Source organism: Callithrix jacchus, chromosome 8, assembly GCF_049354715.1.
Source record: "Callithrix jacchus isolate 240 chromosome 8, calJac240_pri, whole genome shotgun sequence".
Taxonomy (NCBI): Eukaryota; Metazoa; Chordata; class Mammalia; order Primates; family Cebidae; genus Callithrix; species Callithrix jacchus.
The window spans coordinates 7,261,464-7,288,388 of record NC_133509.1 but is presented as its reverse complement, the minus strand read 5'-3'; the positions used below and the strand labels follow the sequence as shown (position 1 = coordinate 7,288,388).

General features: G+C 38.2%; 1 protein-coding gene across 7 annotated transcripts in view; it reads left to right on the top strand.

Moving 5' to 3' along the window:
• Window positions 1-5,196: 5,196 nt before the first annotated feature.
• Window positions 5,197-26,925, top strand: part of ICE2 (interactor of little elongation complex ELL subunit 2) — a 55,040-nt gene continuing 33,311 nt past the window's right edge. For 6 of the 7 annotated variants that reach the window (XR_013520678.1, XM_078333283.1, XM_009004989.5 and 3 more), the window contains exons 1-5: window positions 5,197-5,315; window positions 6,273-6,407; window positions 8,759-8,863; window positions 16,862-17,123; window positions 18,382-18,501. Coding sequence is in view for 6 of the 7 variants with exons in the window: in XM_078333283.1 (XP_078189409.1) it covers window positions 6,367-6,407; window positions 8,759-8,863; window positions 16,862-17,123; window positions 18,382-18,501 (528 nt within the window). In the remaining variant the exon portion in view is untranslated. The remainder of the gene's footprint in view (window positions 5,316-6,272; window positions 6,408-8,758; window positions 8,864-16,861; window positions 17,124-18,381; window positions 18,502-26,925) is intronic. The other variant, XM_009004990.5, reaches the window with a different exon arrangement.

Sequence of the window (26,925 nt, the reverse complement as noted above, 5' to 3'; positions counted from 1 at the left end):
AGAAATAGAAAACCTAATCTTTCTTCTGCTTAAAAATCCATGGAATAAAATAGTGCAAGTGCTGTGGAAAACAATTTGACAGTTTTCTAAAAAGTTAAACATAGGCTGGGCATGGTGGCTCATACCTGTAATCCCAGAACTTTGGGAGGCCAAGGGGAGGATCACTTGAGACCAGGAGTTTGAAACCAGCCTCAGCAACATAGCAAGACCCCACCTCTATGGAAATAAAAAAAAAGTTAAACATAAATTTCCCATACAACTCAGCCATTCCACTCCTAGACATCTACTCAAGAGAAATAAAAATACAAAGTTCACACAAACACTTGTACACATAAAATGCTCACAGCAACATTATTAAGAAGAGCCAAAAAGTAGAAACCATCTAAATGTTCATCAAATGTTGAATGGATAAACAAAATGAGCATATCCATAAATGAGCTGTTTAGCAACAGGAATAAATACTAATACATGCCACAGCTAATACACGCTGATGTATATACTCATACGTGCCACCGCTAATACACGCTGATGTACATACTAATACGTGCCACCGCTAATACACGCTGATGTACATACTCATACGTGCCACCGCTAATACACGCTGATGTATATACTCATACGTGCCACCGCTAATACACGCTGATGTACATACTCATACGTGCCACAGCTAATACACGCTGATGTATATACTAATACGTGCCACAGCTAATACACGCTGATGTACTCATACGTGCCACAGCTAATACACGCTGATGTACATACTAATACGTGCCACAGCTAATACACGCTGATGTATATACTAATACGTGCCACAGCTAATACACGCTGATGTATATACTAATACGTGCCACAGCTAATACACGCTGATGTACATACTAATACGTGCCACCGCTAATACAAGCTGATGTACATACTAATACGTGCCACCGCTAGTACACGCTGATGTATATACTAATACGTGCCACCGCTAGTACACGCTGATGTATATACTCATACGTGCCACAGCTAATACACGCTGATGTATATACTCATACGTGCCACAGCTAATACACGCTGATGTACATACTAATACGTGCCACCGCTAATACAAGCTGATGTACATACTAATACGTGCCACCGCTAGTACACGCTGATGTATATACTAATACGTGCCACCGCTAGTACACGCTGATGTATATACTCATACGTGCCACCGCTAATACACGCTGATGTACTCATACGTGCCACCGCTAATACACGCTGATGTATATACTAATACGTGCCACAGCTAATACACGCTGATGTACTCATACGTGCCACCGCTAATACACGCTGATGTATATACTAATACGTGCCACAGCTAATACACGCTGATGTACTCATACGTGCCACAGCTAATACACGCTGATGTACATACTAATACGTGCCACCGCTAATACACGCTGATGTACTCATACGTGCCACCGCTAATACACGCTGATGTATATACTCATACGTGCCACAGCTAATACACGCTGATGTATATACTCATACGTGCCACAGCTAATACACGCTGATGTATATACTAATGAATACTAATACATGCTACAACTAATACATGAATGATCCTTAAAACAGTATGCTAAGAATCCAGACGCAAAAGGGAACATATCGTATGATTTCATTTAAATGGAACATCCAGAAAAGGCAAATCTTTAGAGACAGAAAGTGGATGAACGGTTGCCTGGGGCTGGAAGGAGGGACTGATCACAAACTGCGCACAGGATGTGGGTTAATGGAAATGTTCCAAAGCTCTATCATGTTGATGGCTGTGTAACCTCACGCATTTACTAAAAGTCACCTAATGGTACAATTAAAATGGATGAATTTTATGGTATGTAGATGATAACCCAACAAAGTGATTTAAAACACACATACACAAACATACACACACAGAGATTCCCCATAATGCAGAGAATAAAGTCCAAAATCTCTAGCATGGCATGAAGACCATCTCTAGTCTGCTTCACCATTTCTGGTCCAATGACCTTCATTTCCCCCAGCATAGTGATGCAGCAGCTTCTCCTCCTCCCCAGAACATGTGGAGCTGTTCACACTTCTGTGCTTTTTTTCCACGCCTTAAAATCCACAGCCCTGTCACCACCCAGTGAACTTGTCATCCTTCAAGACTCAAATGGTAAATTAAAATTCTCTGAAGCGGTGTCTAAGTTGTCTCCATCAAAATGAATTTCTTCCTCATTTGTGGTCCCATGGAATCTTTTTTCCTTTTTTTTTTTTTTTTTTTTTTTGAGACAGAGTTTCACTCTTGTTACCCAGGCTGCAGTGCAATGGTGCGATCTCGGCTCACAGCAACCTCCACCTCCTGGGTTCAAGCAATTCTCCTGCCTCAGTCTCCTGAGTAGCTGGGACTCCAGGCATGCACCACCATGCCCAGCTAATTTTTGTATTTTTAGTTGAGACGGGGTTTCACCTTGCTGATCAGGATGGTCTTGATCTCTTGACCTCGTGATCCACCTGCCTCAGCCTCCCAAAGTGCTGGGATTATAGGTGTGACCCACCCCGCCCGGAACCTTTTATATGTATGTATACCCTTTTTTGCATTATAATTTTTTCTACAGTGCCACCTCCACTGTTTTGTTCTTTTATTTTTTGAATGGCTCATTTTTGTTGAACATTTAGTCTTTGCAATGCAGTTTATATATATTCTAGTCTTCATGACAATTCTGTAGGTGAGGTATGACTGCCTCCACTATCCAAATGAAGAAACTGAGACTCTGGCCGGGCGCAGTGGCTCACGCTTGTAATCCCAGCACTTTGGGAGGCCGAGGTGCGCGGATCGCCTGAGGTCAGGAGTTTGAGACCAGCTTGGCCAACACAGTGAAACCCTGTCTCTATTAAAAATACAAAAATTAGCTGGGCATGGTGGCAGGCGCCTGTAATCCCAGCTACTCAGGAGGCTGAGGCAGGTGAATTGCTTGCCCAGGAGGCAGAGGTTGCGGTGAGTCGAGATCCAGCCACTACACTCGATCCTGGGTGACAAAGTGAAACTCCGTCTCAAAAAAAAAAATAGAAAGAAATGCTGTCTGATTGTACTGGTCGAATTTAAATATTCACAGGCAGGTCTCCTAACTGGCCTCCTGCCTTCAATGAATTCCATAGGTTGCCAGGCGAACTTTCCTGAAGCACAGTAAGCCAGTTCTAATTGTGTCATTATGTAAGCTTTTTTGTTTGTTTGTTTCCCAGCATTCCGTTTCTTATACAATAGTCAAACTTCCTTAGTCTGGCTTATAAGGTCTTCTGGGTTCTAGCTTCAACCCATTTTTTCAGCACCTTTTCGTCTACTGCTCTGCAGAGACCTTGCATTCCCGGCAAAAGAAACTACCTATGGTTTCCTGTAGCGTGCGTTTTACATTAACATAATTTCTAACAATATTCCAAATCATTCTAAAATGTCTACTGGGCACAGTGGCTCACGCCTGTAATCTCAAGCACTTAGGGAGGCCAAAGTGGGCAGACCGCTTGAGGTCAGGAGTTTGAGACCACCCTGGCCAACATGGTTAAGCTCCTTCTCTACTAAAAAAAATACAAAAATTAGCCAAATGTGGTGGTGTGCACTTGTAGTCCCAGCTACTAGGGAGACTGAGGCAAGAGAATCGTTTGAATCCAAGAGGCAGAGGTTGTAGTGAGCTGAGATTACACCACTGCACTCCAGTCTGGGAGACTGTATTAAAACAAAAAATAAAATGTAGAATGTGCTTTCCTAGTAGTACACACTAGATTCTATTTATGCAATAGGTTTATGCGGTTCCTTGTGTTAAGCAAAAATTATAAGAGGCCATTTGTTTTGAACTTCTGCACTAGACCCCAATAGATGAGACTAAAATCAAAATGGAGTCACCCACGCTCACCAAACCGAAACTCAAGTATCTGGCCGTCCAAGAAATCAGGAGACAAAGATAACAGGGCAGTTTCAATCTTCGATCAGCAAGATAATGAAGCTTCCTCTGTTTTAGTCCTTACCAAAGGGTAACTTGAAGTAACCTGATGTTAACCAATCGGTTATCTTTCTATTCTGTTTCCACCTTACCAGGCAGGTAATTCTGAAATGATCCATCTGCTTTTTGTTCTTTGTTTCTGCTTTCTTCGGCCCCTTCTTCTGTAGGTAAAGACAGCCTCCTCTGTTCCAACTCGTTGGGACTCTCATTCCATTTTATGGAATGGAGTGTTGCCTGATTTTAGAATCGCAATAAAGGCAATTGAAATATTTAGATGTGTCCAATTTTTGCCCGTTGACACTTGGGCTGGTCTGTCTAGAATGCCGTTTCTCTTCATTCCACATACCCACATTCTTCAAATGAGCCCACGTGGCAGGTGGTCAGTGCAGTAACTGACATGTAAGTACTCAATACTATTCAAAGCTGCGTTTTGCCCCTCGCACTGGCTATGCCTCTCCCTCTAACCTCAATCTTCTCTATACACCTTTCATATGTAACTTTCTATTGTATTTATTGTGTTACAATAGTTATAATTAATAATTATTGCATTCTATTACTTGCTATTGTATTTAATGTAAATGTCTTACATCCCCAGAGATCCAAAGCACTGGAAAAATCGTTATTCAGTCTTAGTCCTATGTGTACCCAGCACCAAGCACAAAGTAATCTGTTTACAGTCAATACATCTTTCCATAATGCATGAGGACAAAACTAGTGTTTGAACCAGAATGGTCTCTGGTAGAAACTGACAGCTAAAACTGGACAGGGAGTGGAGCAGAGGTAAAGGAGTACTTCATGAGGCCCTACTATGTGCCAGGTACTACGCAGAGCACAGGTTCATCTTTTGTTTCATTTATCCTTTCCAAAAAACTGTATGAAGCGGTAGTAACAATTTTATCTCCATTTTACAGATGCGGAGCCTGGATTAGGGAAGTCAGGATACTTGGCTAAGGTCACAAGCAAGTATGTTCTGGTCTTTCCAGTATTGCGCTTGTCGCTTGTCGTCCTTCCAATGTCTCAATCTCCTCCTCTCCCAAAGGTCGAGGACTTTCTAGGAAAACACGAAGCCTCGAACCACTTCCGCCCGGGGAGCCCCGTCTCGCCCTTCGCTTCCAGAACCACAAAGAGCGCGCGCGGCTGGGAGGGGAGGAGCGGGGCGGCCGTCAAGACGCAAGGCACCGCCCACTATGCCGCTGGTGACGTCATCACGCAGGGCCGAGGCGGCGCGGCCACGTTCTTTAAATATGGCCTTTTCCCGGCGCGCGCGACTCTGTGAGGAGTGGGGTGGAGCGTGTGCTGTGTGTGGCTGCGGCCTGGGCAAGAGCCGCCGCGGACCATGAGGTGGGCGGAAGGGCTGCGTTGCAGCCGAGACGCGGTTGGGAGGGTGCTGCCGGGTCAGCGGGGGTGCTCATGCGGGGGCGGGAGGAGGGAACATGGCGACCGGGCCAGGACTCTGCTCCTGGCTCTGCGCGGCTCCTGTCCCTGCTTTGCTCGCCCTTTTACCTGCCTTTCTGGAGCCCTTGTTTCCCCTCTCCTTGCGCCCCCTTTCCCTCAGCCGTTCATTTTGCCTTCATCGACTCTTCCCCCCCCCACCCCCCCAGCTCCACACTGGGTCGAAGGGTGAGAGGTAGATTAAGGGGGGGGGCCGGTAGCGCCCGTCCGGTGCCGAGAGACCGACTCCTAAATTGGTTTAGGTTAGCGCATGTCACTGTCAGTCCACCTGGGGTCACAGAAGCAGTACCGAACAGGAAGAGATCAAGCCTGATTTGTAGTCCTGATGATGTCTTTAAGTGATCTAGTGAAACGTCACTTAAGTTCACGGTCTCAGTCTCCGCAAATGCGAGGTCCTCTGTGAAAGGCCTAAGATTCCTGATACCGAGGTAGCTTTCGTCGTGCAGTGCCTGCCAGAATCTGCCCCATAACCAAGCATGGGCAGGAAAAGAAAAGCAAGATTTATTTTGGCAGTAAGGGAGTGGAGAACTGAGTTGACTTCCAGTTCCATGCCATCAAGTGGCCTAGTATGTGAGCAACGAGAACACCATTCTGTTTCAGCTCTTACTTCCGTGGTGAGTGACCTAAGAGTAGCCCTCCCAGCGTAGATTAAATGGAAACGGACTCATCGTACATCGTCATTGATGCTCCGCTTCAAAGAACCTTGGGAACATTCATCTGTCTGCTGTATTCTGTTTTAGATGCCACAGGCTGTTGAGGGTAGATGTTGAGGGTGAGATTCGTTCTCATCTGACAGCACCTGGCCTAGCCAGTCACTTTTGATCTTGGTCTTTTGTTTTTCCTCAGTTGAGTAAATTCTGGAGGGATCCTGTTTCTATTGGCGCCTTCGCAGCCAGGAAGCTGTGAACTGTGAACTAGAGTGAAGCGGAAATCTAGGAAGATGAGCTCCAAGATGGTTATAAGTGAACCAGGACTGAATTGGTGAGTCGTAGCCATTTTGTAATCCACTGAAAAAGAGTGTAGTGGGGCTGATGGTTGACATAAGAAAATAGATTTCCGGCGTAGAGAGATTAGGAGGAAGCAGACGATACAAGTTTAGAGTCTCAGAATTTACCCAGTCCTCATCTTCACGTACTAAACACTTGAGTTAGGCTGGCTCCACTTCCACTCCTATCGTGGAACAACAGTTCAGCACTCAAATTGTTTTTTTTCTTTTCTTTCTTTCTTTTTTTTTTTGAGACGGAGTTTCGCTCTTGCTACCCAGGCTGGAGTGCAATGGCGCGATCTCGGCTCACCGCAACCTCCGCCTCCTGGGTTCAGGCAATTCTCCTGCCTCAGCCTCCCGAGTAGCTGGGATTACAGGCACGCGCCACGGTGCCCAGCTAATCTTTTGTATTTCTAGTAGAGACGGTGTTTTACCATGTTGACCAGGATGGTCTCGATCTCTCGACCTCGTGATCCACCCGTCTCGGCCTCCCAAAGTGCTGGGATTACAGGCTTGAGCCACCGCGCCCGGCCTCAAATTGTTTTTAGGTTTGTGTTGGTCTCCTGTGAAGGAGAGATACTGGAATTTTTTTGTGTCCAAGAACCTTGCCCATTTCCATAAAAGTAATAAAAAAGACTCTCTTTAAGAATAGACATGCTGTTATGTTGAAATGTATATCAAATGATAATATAAATGCATAGACTGTATTTTAGAAATGTATGAAAACTTTGCAAATATCTGGTTAAATAATATAATAATAGCTAATACGTGTGCTGCGTTAGTTTATTTTAACTCACGTTTACTGAGCCAGCAAAGGAGGATCAAAAGTTACAAATGGTTAGAAGGAGTATTAAAATAGTACCTGACTCAGAATATTAAGTCAGGATGTTATTAAGTATTTGTTTATTGCAAACAACACTCCCATCCCCAAGGAGTTCACAGCCCCTGAGTCCCTTGACTTAGTTTTTATAAGATATGCAGAAACTTAAAAATTTATTGAGATGTCTGGCCAGGCGCGGTGGCTCACGCCTATAATCCCAGCACTTTGGGAGACCGAGGCATGTGGATCACGAGGTCAAGAGATCAAGACCATGGTCAACAAGGTGAAACCCCGTCTCTACTAAAAATACAAAAATTAGCTGGGCATGATAGTGCGCGCCTGTAGTCCCAGCTACTCGGGAGGCTGAGGCAGGAGAATTGCCTGAACCCAGGAGGCGGAGGTTGCGGTGAGCCGAGATCATGCCATTGCACTCCAATCTGGGTAACAACAGCGAAATTCCATCTCAAAAAAAAAAAAATTTATTGAGATGTCACAGATGTAATACTACAACAAGGTAGTAAGAAACTATAGTGGTACATAGCAAATAAGGCATTCTAATTTTACCATTTCATTAATACCTTAATTGTAGTTTTTTGGATAAATGCCTTTAAGACAGTTGAAAAGAGAAAAGAATATGCTGCAAATATGCTAGAATTTTCTATCTGGACAGTAGGATAGCCAGAAGTTGCGATTTGATTTGATAAGAAGTATGAACATTTGCATTCCTTGCCAGTGCTATAAAGTATGTGTTCAGATATCGCACAGATGCTCTTATACACCACTGGCATTGTGGAACCAAATGTTGTTTAGAACCTTTGCACAGTATTGTAGCCCTTGGAATTAGCCTTTTCCACAGAATTTTACTGACCTTTGTCCTCCCTGGATTAATGGATTCACTGTTTTAAAACGTTTAATACTTCATTCAAACAGCATTTTTGGATGCCTAACTATGGAAAGCTTTGAATATTGTACGTTAGTCTCTAAATAAATTGTGGTGTTACAAATAATCATATCATCTTTGAGGTGCTTTTTGCAAACCAGTTATCCCATTTGCCATAGTAAACAAAGTAGGTAGGATACTTAGTCTTTGTAGTGTCTTGGCTCAGGACAATGGTGCATGAAACAAAAATGAGTTGAGAAGTGTTTTCAGCAATCAAATATCTTAATGTTATGTCCTAGAGCCAGAAGTGAGGCCAGCCTTTGACAAACCTGTGATTATACTTCAGTCTTTTTCATCTTTAACTCTCCAGCTCTGTGGCATTTATTTAATTAGGCACTAAAGAAAATGCAAGGCTGATTATTGGAGCTGGAGAACTTCATCATGGGCCTGGGTTTAAGGCTGTTCAGGAAGTAACACTTATAAGTCCACAGATCTGGTATATGAAATTAAACATAGTAAGAAGAGATTGTTTGGGGGTCGGGGGGTAAGAAGGTTTGAAATTCTCAGTTAAAATTGTGTCATTATGCGTCTTAGTCTAGCATGAGATTTTGAATTGTCAAATATAAGTAAACTACTTTGTTTCACAGGGATATTTCCCCCAAAAATGGCCTTAAGACATTTTTCTCACGAGAAAATTATAAGGATCATTCCATGGCTCCAAGTTTAAAAGAACTATATGTTTTATCCAACAGGTAATATGTTTATTTGGTTATTTACATATTTAATTGTTGCTTTTCTGATACTTGAAGTTTTATATGTATCTCTAGTATTAAACATTAAATTATAGAAATGGTAAAACTAAAACAACTTTGGTATTTATCTTTTCAGACCTTCAGTCCTTTCTCCACACATGAACTGCAAAACAGTTTTATAGTGTTTTCTAATACTTCACTAAACCATTCATCCCAATAATTTTCATACTGCTGTACTAATATAGTATAATACTATGCTAACATTTATACTAATAAATGGTTTAGTATAGTACCAATAGTATACTAGTAATTATTTAGAATAGTAGTAAATGGTATACTACTTATACACGCGCGCACACACGTATATAATACAAAATGGGATTATACTAAAAATATTATACTATAAAACTGTTTTTGTAGTTATCTGTCATTTTAAGTGATATTTTGAATCTCTTTCCATGCCCCAACATGTAATTCAGCCTTAATAGTTGTGTATTACCTCACTATATAGATTATAGATGTGCTTTTAATTCATTCAGTTAGTCCTGTGTTGCAAAACATTGTGTTCTGGTTTTTGGATTTTTTTTTTGTAATTAAAAACAATGTATCGGTTAATTTTCATAGTTATTTCTGTAAGATACACTCAGAGAAATTGAATTGTTCAGTCAGACAGTGTGTATGTTTTATATTTTAAAAGATACTGCCAAGTTCCTAAAGATTTTTTTTCTCTCTGATGTTTGACGACTATTAAGTGGTAATTTGTATTTCTTAACTGCTCACCTGCCTGTAGTAGCTCATCTTTCCTTTTTGATTGACTATTTCTACTCTATTGTTGATGAATCTGAAAACCAAGTAATTGAGTTTACTAGAAAAATGTATCAATATACAAAGGAGGAATTAGGAAACTCCCCCAGCGGAGCGCAATATTTACTTTCTTCCTTTGTCCTTTTACAGTGGAGGGCGTATCTACCCATCTTTTCCTACCTTCTCAGTTCACTTTTCTGTCAGTTATCCCTTCTTAGTCCTCTGTCTTTGTTCTCTCCCGTTTTCCATCATCTTGATCACTTTTTGGTTTTGGTGTTTGTTCGTTTGGTTTTTAAGAGACATAGTCTTGCTGTGTTCCCTAGGGTGATCTTGAATTCCTAGCCTCAAGTGATTCTCCAAAGTGCTGGGGTTACAGGCCACTCTGCCTGGCCAACTTAATCAGTATTTGAACATGCTCAACTTTCCCTGTTTTAAATAATCTCTGGACTCCACATTTGCTCCCAATTACTTTCTTTCTTCTCTCATTTATATTTAGACTTCTTTAAAGACTTATATATGCTCACTGAGAAGAAATGCGGAACAAAAAAGCTGTAAGACGTATCGAAAGCAATTGACAAAATAGTAATAATAAGTCTTTCCCTATCAATAATTAAATTGTAAACTGATTAAACTCTTCAGTCAGAGGATAGATTGGCAGAATGGATTTAAAAACAGGACTAAAAGCTTTTCGTTTACTGCACATCCTACTGCACTTGCTGGCATTACAGGAGTGAGCCACCACATCCGGCCCGTAGCTGTGTTATATTCTATTGTTGGTTCTCGGTTCTGTCGTTATTTTTAAATTGTCCTCTGTTGATATTTAGCTTGTTTCCATTCCTTTACTGTTAGAAGCAGTAAGCATCCTTTTTACATGTACTTGTATGAGTAGGACAAGCTCCCGTCAGTGAAGGGTATATATATGTATTTATTTTGATAGATATTGCCAGATTGCCATTAAAAGCAGTAAGGAGAAAAGTGCTTTTTGATGCCATCAAATGAATGCATAAGTTTACATAAAAACAAGCAGGAGTTTATTAAAGAGACAATTTTAGCCCAGATTTAGTGCCTCACACCTATAATCCCAGCATGTTGTAAGGCTAAGGCAGGAAGATCCCTTGAGTCCTGAATTTGAGACCAGTCTGGGCAACAAATTGAGACCCCATGTCCCCAAAAATAGTTAGCTACATGTGGTGGCACATGCCTATAGTCCTAGTTAATCAGGAGGCTGAGGGCTGAGGCATGAGGATAACTTGAGCCCAGGAATTTGAGACTGCAGTGAGCTCTGATTGTGCCCCTGTACTCCTGCCTAGGCAACAGAGTGAGATCCTGTCTACAAAAAAAAAGAAAAATTTTTTTAAAGTAAATGTTTTAAAGGGGAAATTTCAGAAGCAACTTTACTCTTGTCAAAGTACATAGTTAGAATGTCTGTGCTGATGTCAGGTGTACAAGGTTAAGGTAAAAGACTCCCTTATGTGTGTATATTTATGGATTTTTTTTAAACTATTTGCTATTCAACTTGTACAGGTTTTTTGAGGATAACTGATTTTTTAAAATTTACTATTAATTAAGCAAAGAATTGCTTTTATTTATTTAGATCAAAAAAGATGCCTACCATTTCTATTTTCCTGGGGTTTAGAGAACATGTATCTTTATCTTTAAAAAAATAAAAACTGGGATTTCCATCTCTGGGATCCCCTCCCACAACAGCGTGGGAGCTCACTCTATTTCTCTCTCTGCCTAATAAATCACTCTGTGCAAAAAAAAAAAAAAAAAAAAAAAAATCATCTCAGGCTATGCATAGTGGCTCACACCGGTAATACCAGCCCTTTAGGAGGCCAGAGCAGCTGGATTACTTGAGCCCAGGAGTTAAAGACCAGCCTGTGCAACATGGTAAGACCCTGGCAACAAAAATACAAAAAACAGTCAGTTGTGGGGAGGCTGAAGTGTGAGGATCACCTGAATCCAAGCAAGTTGAGGCTGCAGTGAGCCAGGATCTATTCATTGCACTCCAGCCTGGGCACCAGAGTGAGACCCCGTCTCACACACATACAAAAAAAAATAATCTCATCTGGGCACAGTAGCTCATTCTTATAAACCCAACACTTTGGGAGGCTAGGGGGTGAGAGGATCACTTGAGCCCAGGAATTAAAGACCAGCCTAAGCAACATAGCAAGACCTCATCTCTACACATAATTTAAAAGTTAGCCGGTGTGGTGGCATGCATGTGTGGTCCCAGCTGCTCGGGAGACTGAGGTAGGAGGATCACTTGGGAGCATCACCAAGAGGTCAAGGCTACAGTGAGCCATGATCACACCACTGCACTCCTGCTTGGACAACAGAGCAAAAGCCCATCTCAAATTTTGACACCTTATCTCAAAATAAAAAAAATAATAATAATCTTACCATATTTGAACTCTTGTCTCAGCCTTTCTCTTTTCACACAAAAAGTCTTTAGTTTTAATCTTCATCTTGCCACTGCTTCTTGTTTTATTTTTTATTTTAGAGTTGGCATCTTGCCATGTTGCCCAGGCTAGACTGAAATTTCTGGGCTTAGGTTATCCTCCTACTTCAGCCACCTGAATAGATGGGATTATAGGTGCATGCCAGTGTGCCCGGTTTATTTTAGTGGTTCTTTTCAAGTCCACTTCTGTTCGGCATATCCCAGATGTGGGTTATAACCTGGCTTTGTGAAGGCATTTTGCTGGAAGTTGGGGATATCTAACTCCTAAAATATTTTTTTCTTAGAATATCCTTGTTCTCTATAGATTTCTATAGAGCACAAAATAATTTATTACTGTAATTTACCTTGTACTACAGAAAAGGTACACAAGCTATTGATACAATGTTTCTGGTCTTTTTTCCTAACTTTGTTTTACTAAGAATGATTACGGTAATTCTTAGAGTAATTACCGTAATGATTCTTAATAACTATAATAATGACTTATTATTTCAGGCTTTATTAATTCACAACTGTTTTCGTATTGAAAACCAAGGCCTTTTGTTCTGTTAATTTCAAGATAAAAAAAAAAAAACTTCCCTTTTGCTCTCTGTGCTCCATAAATGTTTGTAAAATAAAAGGACAGCTTGAATAGTGTTTTTACAAATGAATAATATGAAAAGTTAATTTTGTGTTACTTTTCTTTGAAGCATGAAAAAAAATAATAGAATATTTCGAAAGTCCCGTAAGAAACATCAAAAAGGGTATTAAAATGCCCCATGAGCCGGTCATGTAGAAACAGCGCTGTAAACAATTTCCTTTTTTTTTTAAATTAAAGTTCCTGGTTGCAGATATTCATAACTCAGTTTTAAGCAAAGAAGGGGAAAAATAGCTTTAAATATATAATATGTATATATTTTTATTTATTTATATAAATAAATATATAAATATAAATATATTTTATTTATATCTATTTATATTTATATATGTTTATTATTATATAATATATGATTTAATTATAATATATAATATGCATATTATGTTTATATATGATATATATTTATATATTTATATATGATCTATATTTATATATTATATATTTATCTATGATATATATTTATTTATATAATTATATATATTATATATTTAAAGAGAGAGAGAGTGATTTAACATATTTAATACAGGAAAATAAATCAAACTCAGAAAATACTGGTAGACTTGAAATGGAGACTAGAAGCAGCATTTTCAAATGCTACTTTTAAACAAGCTACCAAACCACTATTTAAAGTATAGGAAACTTAAAGTTTTAGATTCTGCCCCCCCCCTTTTTTTTTTCAATAGAAACTGTAAGAAAGGAGAATAGGTAGTTGACAAAATGCAGGGGGAACACTTGCAGCCATCAAGTGAAATAAAATGTAATGCTGTGTACATGGGTAGAGAAACCCTGTCAGATGCTTTCGGTTTGCACCCTGATGAAGATCTTGACAGCGCTGCGCAGGGAAGTGATCTTGATGTGCTGCCACTTCATTCTTTGCTGAGTGTAGCCAATTTAAACTGCTAGGATTTCTTGACATTCCTACTCTGGCATATCTGAGTCAGCATCTTGTTGCTGCAGCAGCTTAATTAAATTTGCCAGTTTGTGCCACGAGGACGGACATGTTCTCATATTCAGAGAGACAGCTGTGAAGCAGCATTGTTAAGAGTGCAGACACAATACTGTTAGGTTTGAATAGCTCTCAAGACATTTTCTAGTGAGAAGTCAATTTGCTGTAATACATTTCTCCCAAGATCAGCAGTTAATATTCATTTTGTTAGCCTAAAATATGCTTATTTTTATTCAGTTATTGGAGAAACTTTAGTAGCTAAGTATGTCTTCTTTTACCTGTTATTTTCAGACCCAACCTAAGCATCCTAATTTTAATTAGCAAAATTCTTCTCCCATTCCCTTATCAGCTCTCTTGATTAGTTTTTTTAGCCATCGTTTAGCTCTAAGAGAGTGGTCTTAAATATTTTTGCTTTATTTGGGTACCTACATATTTTCTAAAATACCGTTGTCATCGTTTGGAATTTTTGCCATATTTATTCTAGTATTATAAAGTTAATGTAAAAAAATTAGTGGGAGATTTGGATGGAGTGTAGCTCACCCTTACCCTTTGTCCAGGCGTGGTTCTAAATTAGTATTTCTCAGCCATATCAGACTCATATCCTCCCACGTTTTATGACAGATATTCATAAGAAGTAAGACACCTCCTTTGCTAGCTTAAAATGAAATTAATAGATATAATTTAAAAAATAACAATATCCTATACATGTAAATGTAAAATAATTTATTTTTAATATGTAAGTTCAGAGAGACTACTGTATTATGAGATACAATGAGGTAATGAGATGCACCCATTAAAATGAACACAGTTCCTTTATTTAAGTTCATTTAAAGTTCTTAAGAGAAAATAAAGCATAGTGTAAAAGAATCATAGGAAAAATAAAAGAGAATAAAATGTACTTTTAGGATAAATAATAACAGACTAGACTTACTTGTACCTGCTCAGAGAAAGCCTGAAGGGGACTGTTAAAAGCTTGCCGGATAGTACTGCATATTGCAGGCATTTACTGTTCCTCACTTCTGAATATCTGTAATCCCCCCTCTCTTTTGTTATAATCCAGATACACCTACAGGCTTCCTGAATGCCCTGGGGACATGAAAACTGACATGGTTGAGAACCACTGCTGTGGATATTTTCTCCCCCTTCTCTTTCTCTCCCTTAATCTCTCATCACGGTGTCTTTAAGATTCTCCTCAGTCACCTATTTGTATGTTCACTTTGGAAACCTAAGTTCTTCTTCGTCCCATTGTGTTCATGTACATACCTACTTTTGTTTCTTTATTTACTTGTCTAATGCACTTGATTATGATGTCCTGGAGACCGGAGATGATACCCTACTTGGTGTTGTATTTCCAGTACCTGGCATAGGCTGGCACGTCTTAGTTATTTGATAAATATTAACAAATGGAGGCATGAAGAGTGAATCAGCAGATGTTCATCTTTCTCATTATTTTCCCTTCCTCTGTAGATTATTGTGTAATTTAGAGCCAAGTTAGAGGAACAGTTACTGTAGTGGAAATTATATTTGTAGAGGCCAAGGAAGTACAGTTTTTGATGCACTTCTAAAGTCTCTTATTGAAAATGTAGATTAAAATAACCGAATAGCAAAAACAGAGGTGGATTATGAGTAAAATAAGGAAGTAGTGTTCATATACCTTATTTGGATGATAAGGTGACTTCTTAAAAGCAGGGGTAGTTGTGAATCTAAGTAACAGAGAAACTCTCTAAAAGAAAAGAAATTTATTTGGGAGTAAAGCATTGCAATGGGAATATGTATGCTGTAGAAAACTATGTGCGCGTTTAGGGAGGTAAAGGAGGACAAAGATTTTTTAAGGAAAAAATTAGGAAGATTGTGTGTTTGTTTTGACATAATTATACTTGATCTTTGAAAGATCAGTAACAAAGGTGACATCATTCCGAGGTTGGACAGGCAATTCCTGAGCAGATAACCTTGCAGAAGTATTTTGTTATCAGAAATTCAAACATGAGAACTCTGTCTTCATGGTCTTCTAAGTTCCAAGGTACATATCCAGGATGTGCAGGTTTGTTACAGATGTAAACGTGTGCCATGGTGGTTTGCTGCACCTGTCAACCCATTACCTAGGTATTAAGCCCTGCAAGCATTAGCCATTTTTCCTCATGCTCTCCCACCCCAACCCAACCCCCCAGCAGGTCCCAGTGTGTATTGTTCGCCTCCCCGTGTCCATGTGTTCTCATTGTTCAGCTCTCAGTTATAAGTGAGAACATGTGGGTGGTGGTTGATTTTTCTGTTCCTGTGTTAGTTTGCTGAAGATAATGGCTTCCAGCTCCATTCATGTCCCTGCAAAGAACATGATGTTGTTCCTTTTTATGGTCGCATAGTATTCCATGATATCAGAGGTTTTTAAACATTGGTGACTCCATTGTGATTCTTACAACCTTCACACATTTCATAAACACATGTGGTAACAGGTTCTGTAGCTACTTACTACTTCCTCTTCCGGTACATTTTATTATAGATATGCCAGAATGTTTCTTTGGCATCCCTGAGAAGCATAAAGTCATTTCTGTGAATTCAGCCATGTACCAGAGTGATAGAGAATTGTACCAGAGTGATAGGAGATTGTGCAACTTTTCGAAAACCAATACTGCTTTCATAAAATATGGTGCATAATGTTGGAATTTTCTTAATTTTTTAGATAAGCAGAGGAAACCAGAACATTTAGAATCTCAGTGAATTTTGTTAACCTCAAATTTGTTATTCCATTATATTCTGGGATTAATAGCTTTTGTTCACCATATTAACTGATAAATCCTAGTGATTAGTATTTTTTAAAAAGCTCAAATTATAATAAAATATAAACACAAAATACCTGCATATGTAATTGGCAAGAATGATTTTCCCGTCTTTATTACCGGGAAAAAGACTTCTAAATTGAATAAGTATGCCTCTTCCTCTCCATCAGGTAATTGAAGGTAAGTTTGCATTGTGATCCTATCCCACAGAATACTTAATCTACTTTAAATGGCTAAACATCAAAATGCAGGTGGCAGAGATAGATAATAATCCAGAGTTTACTGTGTTAATCATGCTATATTCTCCCTGGTGATTGAGAATCATGAAGTTCCATGATAGTGAAAAGCACATATTTGTAAATTATATTTTGTTTTCCAGACGTATAGGAGAAAATTTGAATGCCTCAGCAAGTTCTGTAGAAAATGAGCCGGCAGTTAGTTCAGCAAGTCAAGCAAAGGAAAAAGTTAAAACCACAATTGGAATGGTTCTTCTTCCAAAACCAAGAGTTCCTTATCCTCGTTTCTCTCGTTTCTCACAGAGAGAGCAGAGGAGTTATGTGGACTTGTTGGTTAAATACACAAAGATTCCTGCAAATTGCAAAGCTGTTGGAATAAATAAAAATGACTACTTACAGTACTTGGTATGTATTCTATTCTTCAGTTTGAGGGAAAAATATTAAAAACTAGGAAATATTTTTATCTTAAATTTACATTTATGTTCTTAGGTCCAGTTATCTTTTTTAAAATGGAAAATTTAAGGAGGTAAATTGACAGAGAAATGGTGCTTTAATTTTTTTTGTTGGTTCTATTCTATTATAGTTCAAGCATTTTGCTCTACTTCTGAGCGTGTCTCAATTAAGAAGTTTCCAGATTGTCAATTTTAGGAATGATGCTGTGCCAAAAGTCTTTGTAGCAGAATCTTAGTTCATATCAATGATAGTTTCCGTAAGATAAAATCTTAAAAATAAAACTGCCAGATCAAAACCTATGCATGTTTTCAAAGCTTTCATTTGCAGTTACACATACATAAGTTGTTCTGCAAAAAGTTTAAACCAGTTTGTTTGTACCTCTATTGTATGACAGGTTTTGAAAAACTATCTCCTCTAATCCTACGTGGGTAAGATAAAGGAAATTGAAATCAAATATAATAAAAGAAAAAACTATCTTCACTAATATTGGACATTACTGTTTTTGCCTTTAATATGGGGGAAATGATCTCTTGTTTTACATTAATTTAATTTATGATTACTAATGAAAATAAGTATTTTCCATGTGTGTATAAGCCATTTTTATTTCTTCTTTTGTAACTTGACTATATTTGCTCATTTTTCTATTGGGATGTTTGTCTTTTTAAAAAAATTTGGGGCTGGGTGCAGTGGGTCATGCCTGTAATCCCAGCAGTTTAGGAGGCTGAAGTGAGTGGATCACCTGAGGTCAGGAGTTCCATCTGGACCAACCTGGCCAACATGGCAAAACCACGTTTCTACTAAAAATAGCAAAAATTAGCCAGGCAATGTGGTGGGCGCCCGTAGTTGCAGCTACTTAGGACACAGAAGTTGCAGTGAGCTGAAATCGCGCCACTGCACTTCAGCCTGGGCAACAGAGCAAGACTCCATCTCAAAAAGTAAATTTAAAAAATCAATCAATAAATAAATTTTGACAGCATTTTATAAAATAAGCTTCTCATTTCCTAAGCATGTATTGTAGTCTTAGTCATTTGCTTTTCTATTTCTGTGGAATTTTTAATAGCAGTTTATCATTACCATATAATAATTTTTGAATTCTGCTTTGGATTTGATACTTCATTCTTTGTTTAAATTATTATAGCAATGCTTGAGAAGTGATTGTTTTTTAATGAAACTTTTTATCCCAAGACATGTCTACTTTTTTAAAAATCAGGATATGAAAAAACACGTGAGCGAAGAAGTTACTGAGTTCCTAAAGTTTTTACAGAATTCTGCAAAGAAATGTGCACAGGATTATAATATGCTTTCTGATGATGCCCGTCTCTTCACAGAGGTAAACAAAACAAATCACATTCATGTAAACTGCCAAGTGGTAGGCAATAGCAGCATTCTGAAAGGTGTGATGATTCTGCCAAAAGCACTTGGAACTGTCAGTATTACCAGTTTAGAAACCGCAGGTCATTTCTTCATTGTGCGTTAAAATTGCAGCAAAACTAACGTCTCAAAATTGTGTACTGTAGTATATTTGTGGGAATATTTATATTCTTTAATGATCCAACTATGGTATTGTATCATTACATTTTACTCACATAGTAGTTTGAACTAACCCACTGTTTTCCCTTGTGAGAGGATAGTGTTTAAAGGATTATCCTGGTTGTTAAAAATCTGAATGGTTCTTTAAAACTCAGTCACGTGAACTTGTGCTCATTGTGTTTGTGGAAACCAGCCACAAAATGATTCATTTCAACTCTGAGTTCATTTTTTGGTACTTCACTCATTCATGCAAATTTGTTAGTAAGACCCATGTATCATTCATTCCAGCTTGTTCCCTACCATCATTCACTGAGCCTACAAGAAATTTAAAGTGTACTTCTTAAATAGGCCAGGCGTGGTGTGTCACGTCTGTAATCCCAGCACTTTGGGAATCCGAGGCGGGTTGATCACTGAGATCAGGAGTTAGAGACCAGCCTGGCCAGCATAGCAAAACCCTGCCTCTACTAAAAATATAAAAATTAGCCAGGCGTGGTGGTGGGCACATGTAATCCCAGCTACTTGGGAGGCTGAGACAGGAGAATCGCTTGAACCTGGGATGTGGAGGTTTGCCGTGAGCTAAAATCATGCCATTGTGCTCCAGCCTAGGGGACAGAATAAGACTCTGTCCCAGAAAAATGAAAATTAATAAATTAAATAAATAAATGAAGTATACTACTTAAATAGTAACTACACACACACACACACAGTGTATTTGTAGTAGAGTTCATCTATAAATATCAGTCTAAATTTAAGCGTTTAAAGCTGGTCACTGTAAACAACAGTGTTAATATGTTTAACATTAGTGAACTCTGCAGTTAAAAAGGGATAAGATGGTAAATTTTACCGTAGTTTGAAAATAAAAAACTAAGCACTATAAATAGTTGGAATACAGACAGCAGAGTTATTATTAGGCTTTTAGTGTTTTTAAAAAACCAGGCTGGGTACAGTGGCTCACACCTATTATTCTAGTGCTTTGGGAGGCCGAGGAGGAAGGATTAAGCCCAGTAATTTGAAACCAGCCTGGGCAACATGATGAGATCCTATCTGCAACAAGTTTAAAGATTAGCTTGCATGGTGCCATGTGCCTGTAGGCCTGGTCCCAGCTACTTGGGAGGCTTAGGTCGGAGGTTCACTTAAGCCAGGAGGTGGAGGCCTCGGTGAGCCTCGATTGTGTCACTCCCTGTACTCCAGGCTGGATAACAGAATGTGACTCTGTCTCAAGAAACGGAAGAAAAATAAACACTGTAAGGAAGAATTTTGTTATGTGAACCAAAAGAATGATTCTTCTAAATAGAATAATTTGATTTATATTTTCTCTGAACCTAAATATAATATGTTTAAATGGAATGTCAAATGTTTCTATGTAGAAAAGGAGCTGGTAGTTGTTCTTGTTTTAATGGTGCCTTTGAAAGGACCAGATGATGTTTTTAATACATAAGTTGTAGTCCACACTGGAGTGCGGTGACACAGTCCTACTCACTACAGCCTTGAATTGCTGGGTTCAAGTGGCCCCACCTCAGCCTCCTGAATATCAAGGACATGGGCATATGTCACTCCACCAAGCAGGCTCAAAACTCCTGACCTCAAACAATCCTTCTGCTTCAGCCTCTCTAAGCACTGGGATTACAGCCCATCTTTTCTTAGAAAGAGTCTTTATGAAGTTCTGTAATGCTCTCCATGTTCTCTCTTCTGCCTTCTATCCCCCATCCTCACCTTCTACAAATTGCTCCCTTAGTTATTCTCCTCCCACCTGCTGACTGGCCTTTTCTTCAGTGCTTCAAGCAGAGTCCTGCCTTAAGTCCTTTGGCATTTGCTGATTCTGTTTTTCTCTCAGTCGGTTCCCCAGATTTCTGCATGGAATAGTGTCTTGATTCTTTTAGGTCTCTCTGTTCAGATGTCACCTATCAATGAAGATGTCCCTTGTTATTCGATGGAATGTAGAATGACCCTCACTTTTTCCTTTACCATGTTTAATTTTTGCTTATTGTCCTCCACACTGTTTTCGTAAAACAGTACCTTTTTTAAGTGCTGTTTTGTTCACTGATGTAGTCTGCCAGTGACTAGAATAATGTTTGGCACACGTAAGTGCTCAGGTGCTCAGTGTAAGTATTTCTTAAGTGAATGTAAAACTGTACATTTTATGCAAAGCACATTACTTGATAGCTAATGATAACTGATAAACATTGTCTTGTTTTTTTTCCATATTGATGTGGCAGCACCTTTTCTCTAAGTTGTATTTTACATTTACTCCAAAGATTCACTGATACTTTTCTAAGATCTCTTAGTTTTAAAATTTTATGTTATGCAATGTCACGTACATACAGCAAAGTATATAGAACAAAATAAAAATAGATGCAATTTAACAGGTAATTATATAGTAAGCATCTATGTAACTCTTATCCAGGTCAAGAAATAAAATAATAGCAGTAATCCAGAAGCTCCCTGTGTAGTCCTCCTGTATAATAAATAACATTCTCCTTACCTTGAATAGATAATCACTTTCCCAGCTCTGGTAGTGATAAGTTCTGTGCTTTTTGTGTGTATATGGAGGGTGTTAGTTCAACTTCTCTTTTGCCCGATTTTGTTGGGATTTTTTTTTTTTTTTAAAAGACAGAGCTCCCCTCTTGGTCCAGGCTAGAGTGCAATGGCATGATCTCGCCTCCCTGCAACCTCCACTTCCCAAGCTCGAGCTATTCTCCTGCCTCTGCCTCCCAAGTAGCTGGGATTACAGGCACCCGCCACCACACCAGCTAATTATTGTATTTTTAGTAGAGAGGGAGTTTCACCATGTTGGCCAGGCTGGTGTCAAACTCCTGACCACAGGTGATCTACCTGTCTCGGCCTCCCAAAGTGATGGGTTATAGGTGTAAGCCACCATGCTTGTCCCTTTTTGCCTGATTTCGAATTTTAAGTGAAGAGAATCCTTTTGGGTCTGCCTTCTTTCATTCAGAATTGTAATTTTTAGATTTTTATGTTGTGTGAGTTGTAATTCATTCATTTTCGTTTCTATTTTTCCATTATATGAAGAAACTACAATATATTCTGTTGATCAGAGCTTGGGTTATTTCCAGTTTGAAGCTGTTCTAAGCAATATTCTTAAGAAAATTCTCATGCTTTTCTTTTGGTGCACATAGGCACACGTGTCTGTTGGGTATACAGATGCTTCTTGACTCATGATGGAGTTACATTTTAATAAACCTGTAGTGAATTAAAAATGCATACACCTAACCTACGGAATATCATAGTGTGTTTTAGCCTACTCTAAATGGGCTAACAATACTTATATTCACCTACAGTTGGGTATAATCATCTAACACAAAGTCTATTTTATAATGAAGTGTTGAGTGTCTTGTAATTTGTGGAGTGCTATACATGTGACAAAATTGCAATTATTTGGCACCATCATAAAGTTGAGAGATCACTTAGTGGAACCTTCATAAGTTGAGGACCGTTTGTGTATCTAGGAGTGGAATTACTGGGTCCTGGAGTATACAGATCTTCAACTTGTGTAGCTTTGCAAATGGTTTTCCAAAGTGGCTATACTGTGTTATACCAGTTTACATTCTAACGAGCAGTGTTTAAGAGTTCTGTTACTCCACATCTTTTGTGTATATATGTATACACACACACATACGCACACACACAGACATACACATATGTGTGTATATATATATATGGAAAGAGAGAGGAATTGAGCATGTTTTCCTATGCTTGCTCATATTTTCTTACAAAAAGACTGTTCAAGTCTTGCTTTTTTTCTGCTGGATTGTTCATTTTTTCTAACATATAAGATTTATTTTTATATTCAAAATACAAAAACTTTATGGGCTATGTGAGTTGCCGTTTTTCTCTTTTTTTTTTGAATTTTATCTTTTTATATTAACAAGTTAAAATTGTATATATTGTATACAGTATGTTTTTGAAATACGTATACATTGAAGAAAGGCCAAACTGGGCTAATTACCATATGCATTACCTCACAAATCTATTTTTTTTGTTGAGAACATTTCAGATCTACTCTCTTAGCAGTTTTCAAGAACATGATACATTGTAATTAACTATCATCACTGTCTTTTACAGTTGCTCTCTTTATCTTTTTTCTCCTACCTGAATGAAATTTTGTGTCCTTTGACCAACATTTTCCCCACCACCCCCTGCTTACTGCCTAGCTGTGTTCATTCACTGTGGTTTACACAGTTGTAATATTCTGACTGCATAATTGATTCGTTAGAATAATTTTTAAAAGATATGCTTTCCCTTATTTAGTATCGGTTTCCCAGTTCATGTAGCTTATCATGTGGCAGAGTAAATACTGCATTCTTTCCCTTTAAATACCACTTTAAAAAAAATTAGCTCGTTTGTTTTTATTCTCCAATAGTGGCGTGCTTTCTTTTTTAAAAGTGTTATTGAACCATAGAGTTAAACTTATGTGTTTCCATCCACCACAATTATGATTCTTTCTAAATCTCAGGTGGTATTAACTCGCCGAGAGGCTCTTCATACTGGCTTTTCAGTAAGTCTGGTAGTCGTTGAGGCTCATGTTGAATATTTCCTGCCCTGGCCCAGGAATCAGCCATTTTCTAGAGCCCTTGTTTCTTTTAGTGTGAAATGATACTTTGAGAATACAATCTGGGCACTAGGGATGTTCCTGGGTTGATCATTGTTTCTGAGAATAATTCAGTGAAGTCTTTCATTGATTTTTTTTTATTGACTTTTATTTTTATTAAGCCATAAAGTTTCTTTATATAGTCTGAATACAACTCTATGATGTATAGTTTTCTTCCACTTTGTGATGTATTTTTAAATTTTTTAAATAGTGTCTCTCAAAAAACAGAATTTTAATGGTCTAATTTATCAAAAATGTTTGTGGTTAGTGACTTCATGTGTTCTGGCACAAAAATATTTGCGTATCCCAAGTGATTCTCGACAGGGTCAGTTTTACTCCTTCATGACCCGCCCCCAGCCCACCCATTCCTGGGACTTTGGCAATGAGGCATTTTTGGTTGTTGCAACTGATGGAATGCCACTAGTGTCTACTGCTTAGAGGCCACAGATGCTGCTATGCATACTAAATGCATGTGATGTCCCCCACAACAAGCAGTTATCCAACTGACAGTGTCAAGGGTGCTTGCATTGAGAAACCCTAATCTCAAGGGCTTACAGTTTAAACTTTTTCATGTAAATAAGTCTGTGTTGATTTCAAGTTGATTTTTGTGTGAGATGTAAGGTAAGGATCAAAGTTCATTTTTTTCATAGGAAAATCTAGTTCTAGCATAGTCATTTTCAACTGAGAGTATTTGCCTCCTAATGGACATTTGGCAATGTGTAGAGATATGTCTGGTTGTTACAGCTTGGTAGGTGTGCTTATGGCATCTAGTGGATAGAGCCAGAGGTGCTAGTAAATATCCTACAATGTACTGGACAGCCTCATGCTACAAAGAATTATGTGGTTCAAAATATCAGTAACGCCAATGTTGAGAAACTCTGTGTTAGCACAGAGTTTGATTGAGGAGCCTCTTTTTTCCATTACTGAATTACTTTCCCACTGAATTACTTTCCAAAAAATGGATCATGTGGATCCATTTTTTGACTCTATTTTGTTCCATTAATCAGTCTGTGTCTTGATGCCAAAACCATATGGTCTTGATAACTGTAATTTTATACTCTCGAGATCATGGATTCTTTACATTCTCGTGTGAATTTTGCAATCAACTTGTCCATTTCTACAAAAACCTAGGTGGGATTAAAACAGTGTTCCACTAGATTGCTTTTCTATCTTTTAAAAAGAAAATCTGATAATCTCTTTTAATTAGAAAGTTTATGTTCATTATGGTGACTATATATATTGATTTGTTTGTGCTTTCTGTTTTACTTTTTCTTTGCTATTTTTGTTTTTTACTCTTTTTGAGGGGATTGATGTGTTTCCTCTTTTCCCCCTCTCTTTTGGTTTGGAATTTACATGTTTACTTTCTGTTCTCTTAGTGGTTACTTTTAAATTTTTACAGTGAATACTTTCTCTATTCAATATCAACTAGTCTCCCAAACAGTATAGAAATCATAGGGCGTTTTGACTCTCATTACATTCCTCTTGATGTGTATGCTATTTTTGTTATAACACTGTTTCTTTTTTAAACATACCCACATTATTGTTTTATGTTTGTTTTGGTTTATCTACAGGTTTGCCAAATTTTGGCCCACCGTTTTTCTTCTCAAACCTACATTCTGAGATTTCATGCTTCTTGAAATCCTGTGTATTCTAGATGTGCCTTTGGTGAAGGTCTCTTGATGGTGAACAATCTTCATTTTTGTTTATTTGGAAATTTTTTATCTCTCTTGTTCTCATTTTAGTAAGTTATTTTATTTCATACACAATTCAAAGTTGGCAGTTAACTTTTTTCCACAACATTTAAAGATACAATTCTACTTTTTCATGTTATTGTTGAAAAATGTGTTGTCTAATTGTCATTTCTTTTAGAGCGTCTGTCTTTCCTCACTAATTGTACTTTAATTTTGGTGTTTTAGAGTTCCATAAAAATATGCTTTTTAATAAAATCCTGCTGGCTGATTGTGTGTATTGCGTCTGTAGCCTTTTCAGTTCTGGAAAATTCTCAGCCATTTTCAATGATTGCTTCTCCTTCATGTTCTCATTTCTCTTCCTTAGGATTTCTAAATTGTTCCTGTTAAACCTCAGTCTGTCCTCCATTTCTCTCTTTTTTAAATTGTGGTAAAGTATACATAATAAAATTTACCATTTTTACCATTTAAATGGATAGTTCAATGATGTTAAATACATTTACATTGTTGTGCCACTGTCGCCACCATCCATCTCCAGAACTTTTCGTCTTCCTAAACTGAAACTGAGTACCTGTTCAGCAGTAGCTCCCTGTTCCATCTTCCCTCGCAGTTCCTGGCAACCACATTCTGTTTCTGTCTGTATGAATTTCACTACTGTAGGTTCCCCTATAAGTGAAAACATACAGTATCTGTCTTTAAGCGGAAACGTTCGGTATCTGTCTTTTTGTGACTGGCTTATTTCATTTACTATAATGTCATCAAAAAGTAGCATGTGTCCAGGTAGTATCCCATTGTGTATGTATATTACATTTTGTTCATCTGTTCCTCCGTTGATGAAAACACTGTAGTTGCTTCCACCTTTTGGCTGTTGTGAATAATGCTGTTATAAACGTCAGTGTACATATATCCATTCAAATCCATGCGTAAGTGTAGAAGTCTTGTGTTCGGCTCCCCACCTGATCTTAGAACTGGTTGAGGAATTTGCCCCCAAGCCACCTCACCTTTCGTAGTTTTTCTTACAGTTCACTGCTCTAGTTTCTCCTCTTTGTGTTTGAGGCAATCGATTGATTGTTCTTGCATCTTTTCCTTGCTTTTCACCAAGCCCAGAAATATTTTTCCCTTCTGGCCGAAAATAAAATTTAGGGAGCATAGTCATTTTCACCTGTTTTTATAATTACAGATTATAGATCTGTATTGTATAAATGAATGTGCTTTTGGTATATTTAATTCTCAAGATATTTTGAGTATTAGACAGCAATAGCATTCAGTGGATGAGTGATGGGGAACAGCCTGAACATTTAACCTCCGGTGTTCAGTTATTTTTCAAAGAGAAATAAGTTTTTAGTGTAAAACATAAGCTAAGTAATTATCCTTTAGTTAATTGAATACCTACCAATTGCAAAATACTTTTGATAATTGTATGATGTATCAGAGTACAGGTATAAAACTATCTTAGATTTTCCTTTGATTCTCTTGCTGTAGTTACTGAATTAAGTGAAATTCAGGTAAAAACACTGTAACATCCTCACAGTTATACCAGGAATGATGTGACAATGTATGTCTACCCAGAATAGTCTCTGTTTCCTGTAGTTCTTATGTATTGCCTTCCTCTACATATTCAAGTTCTTGTAATAATTACTGTAGGAAGGGAATGTTGGAAGTGCAAGTTAATAGTGCAAATAAGGAGCAAATATATTTTGTAGATATGAGTTTGCAGTAGACTCAGAAATTTAAAAACGTTTCCATATTAGTCCACATCTGCGTTAGTTGCAAATGATACTGTGAATTAAATATCAAGGTCTGCCTTGAAAAGCGTAGGTGGAGAGAGAAAATGTGAAAGATAGCAGCGAGTGGGAGTGGGGATTAGAAAAGGGACGAAGGGGTTCAGAAACTGTAGATGAAAAGATACACTGGAGTAAAGTTACTGATT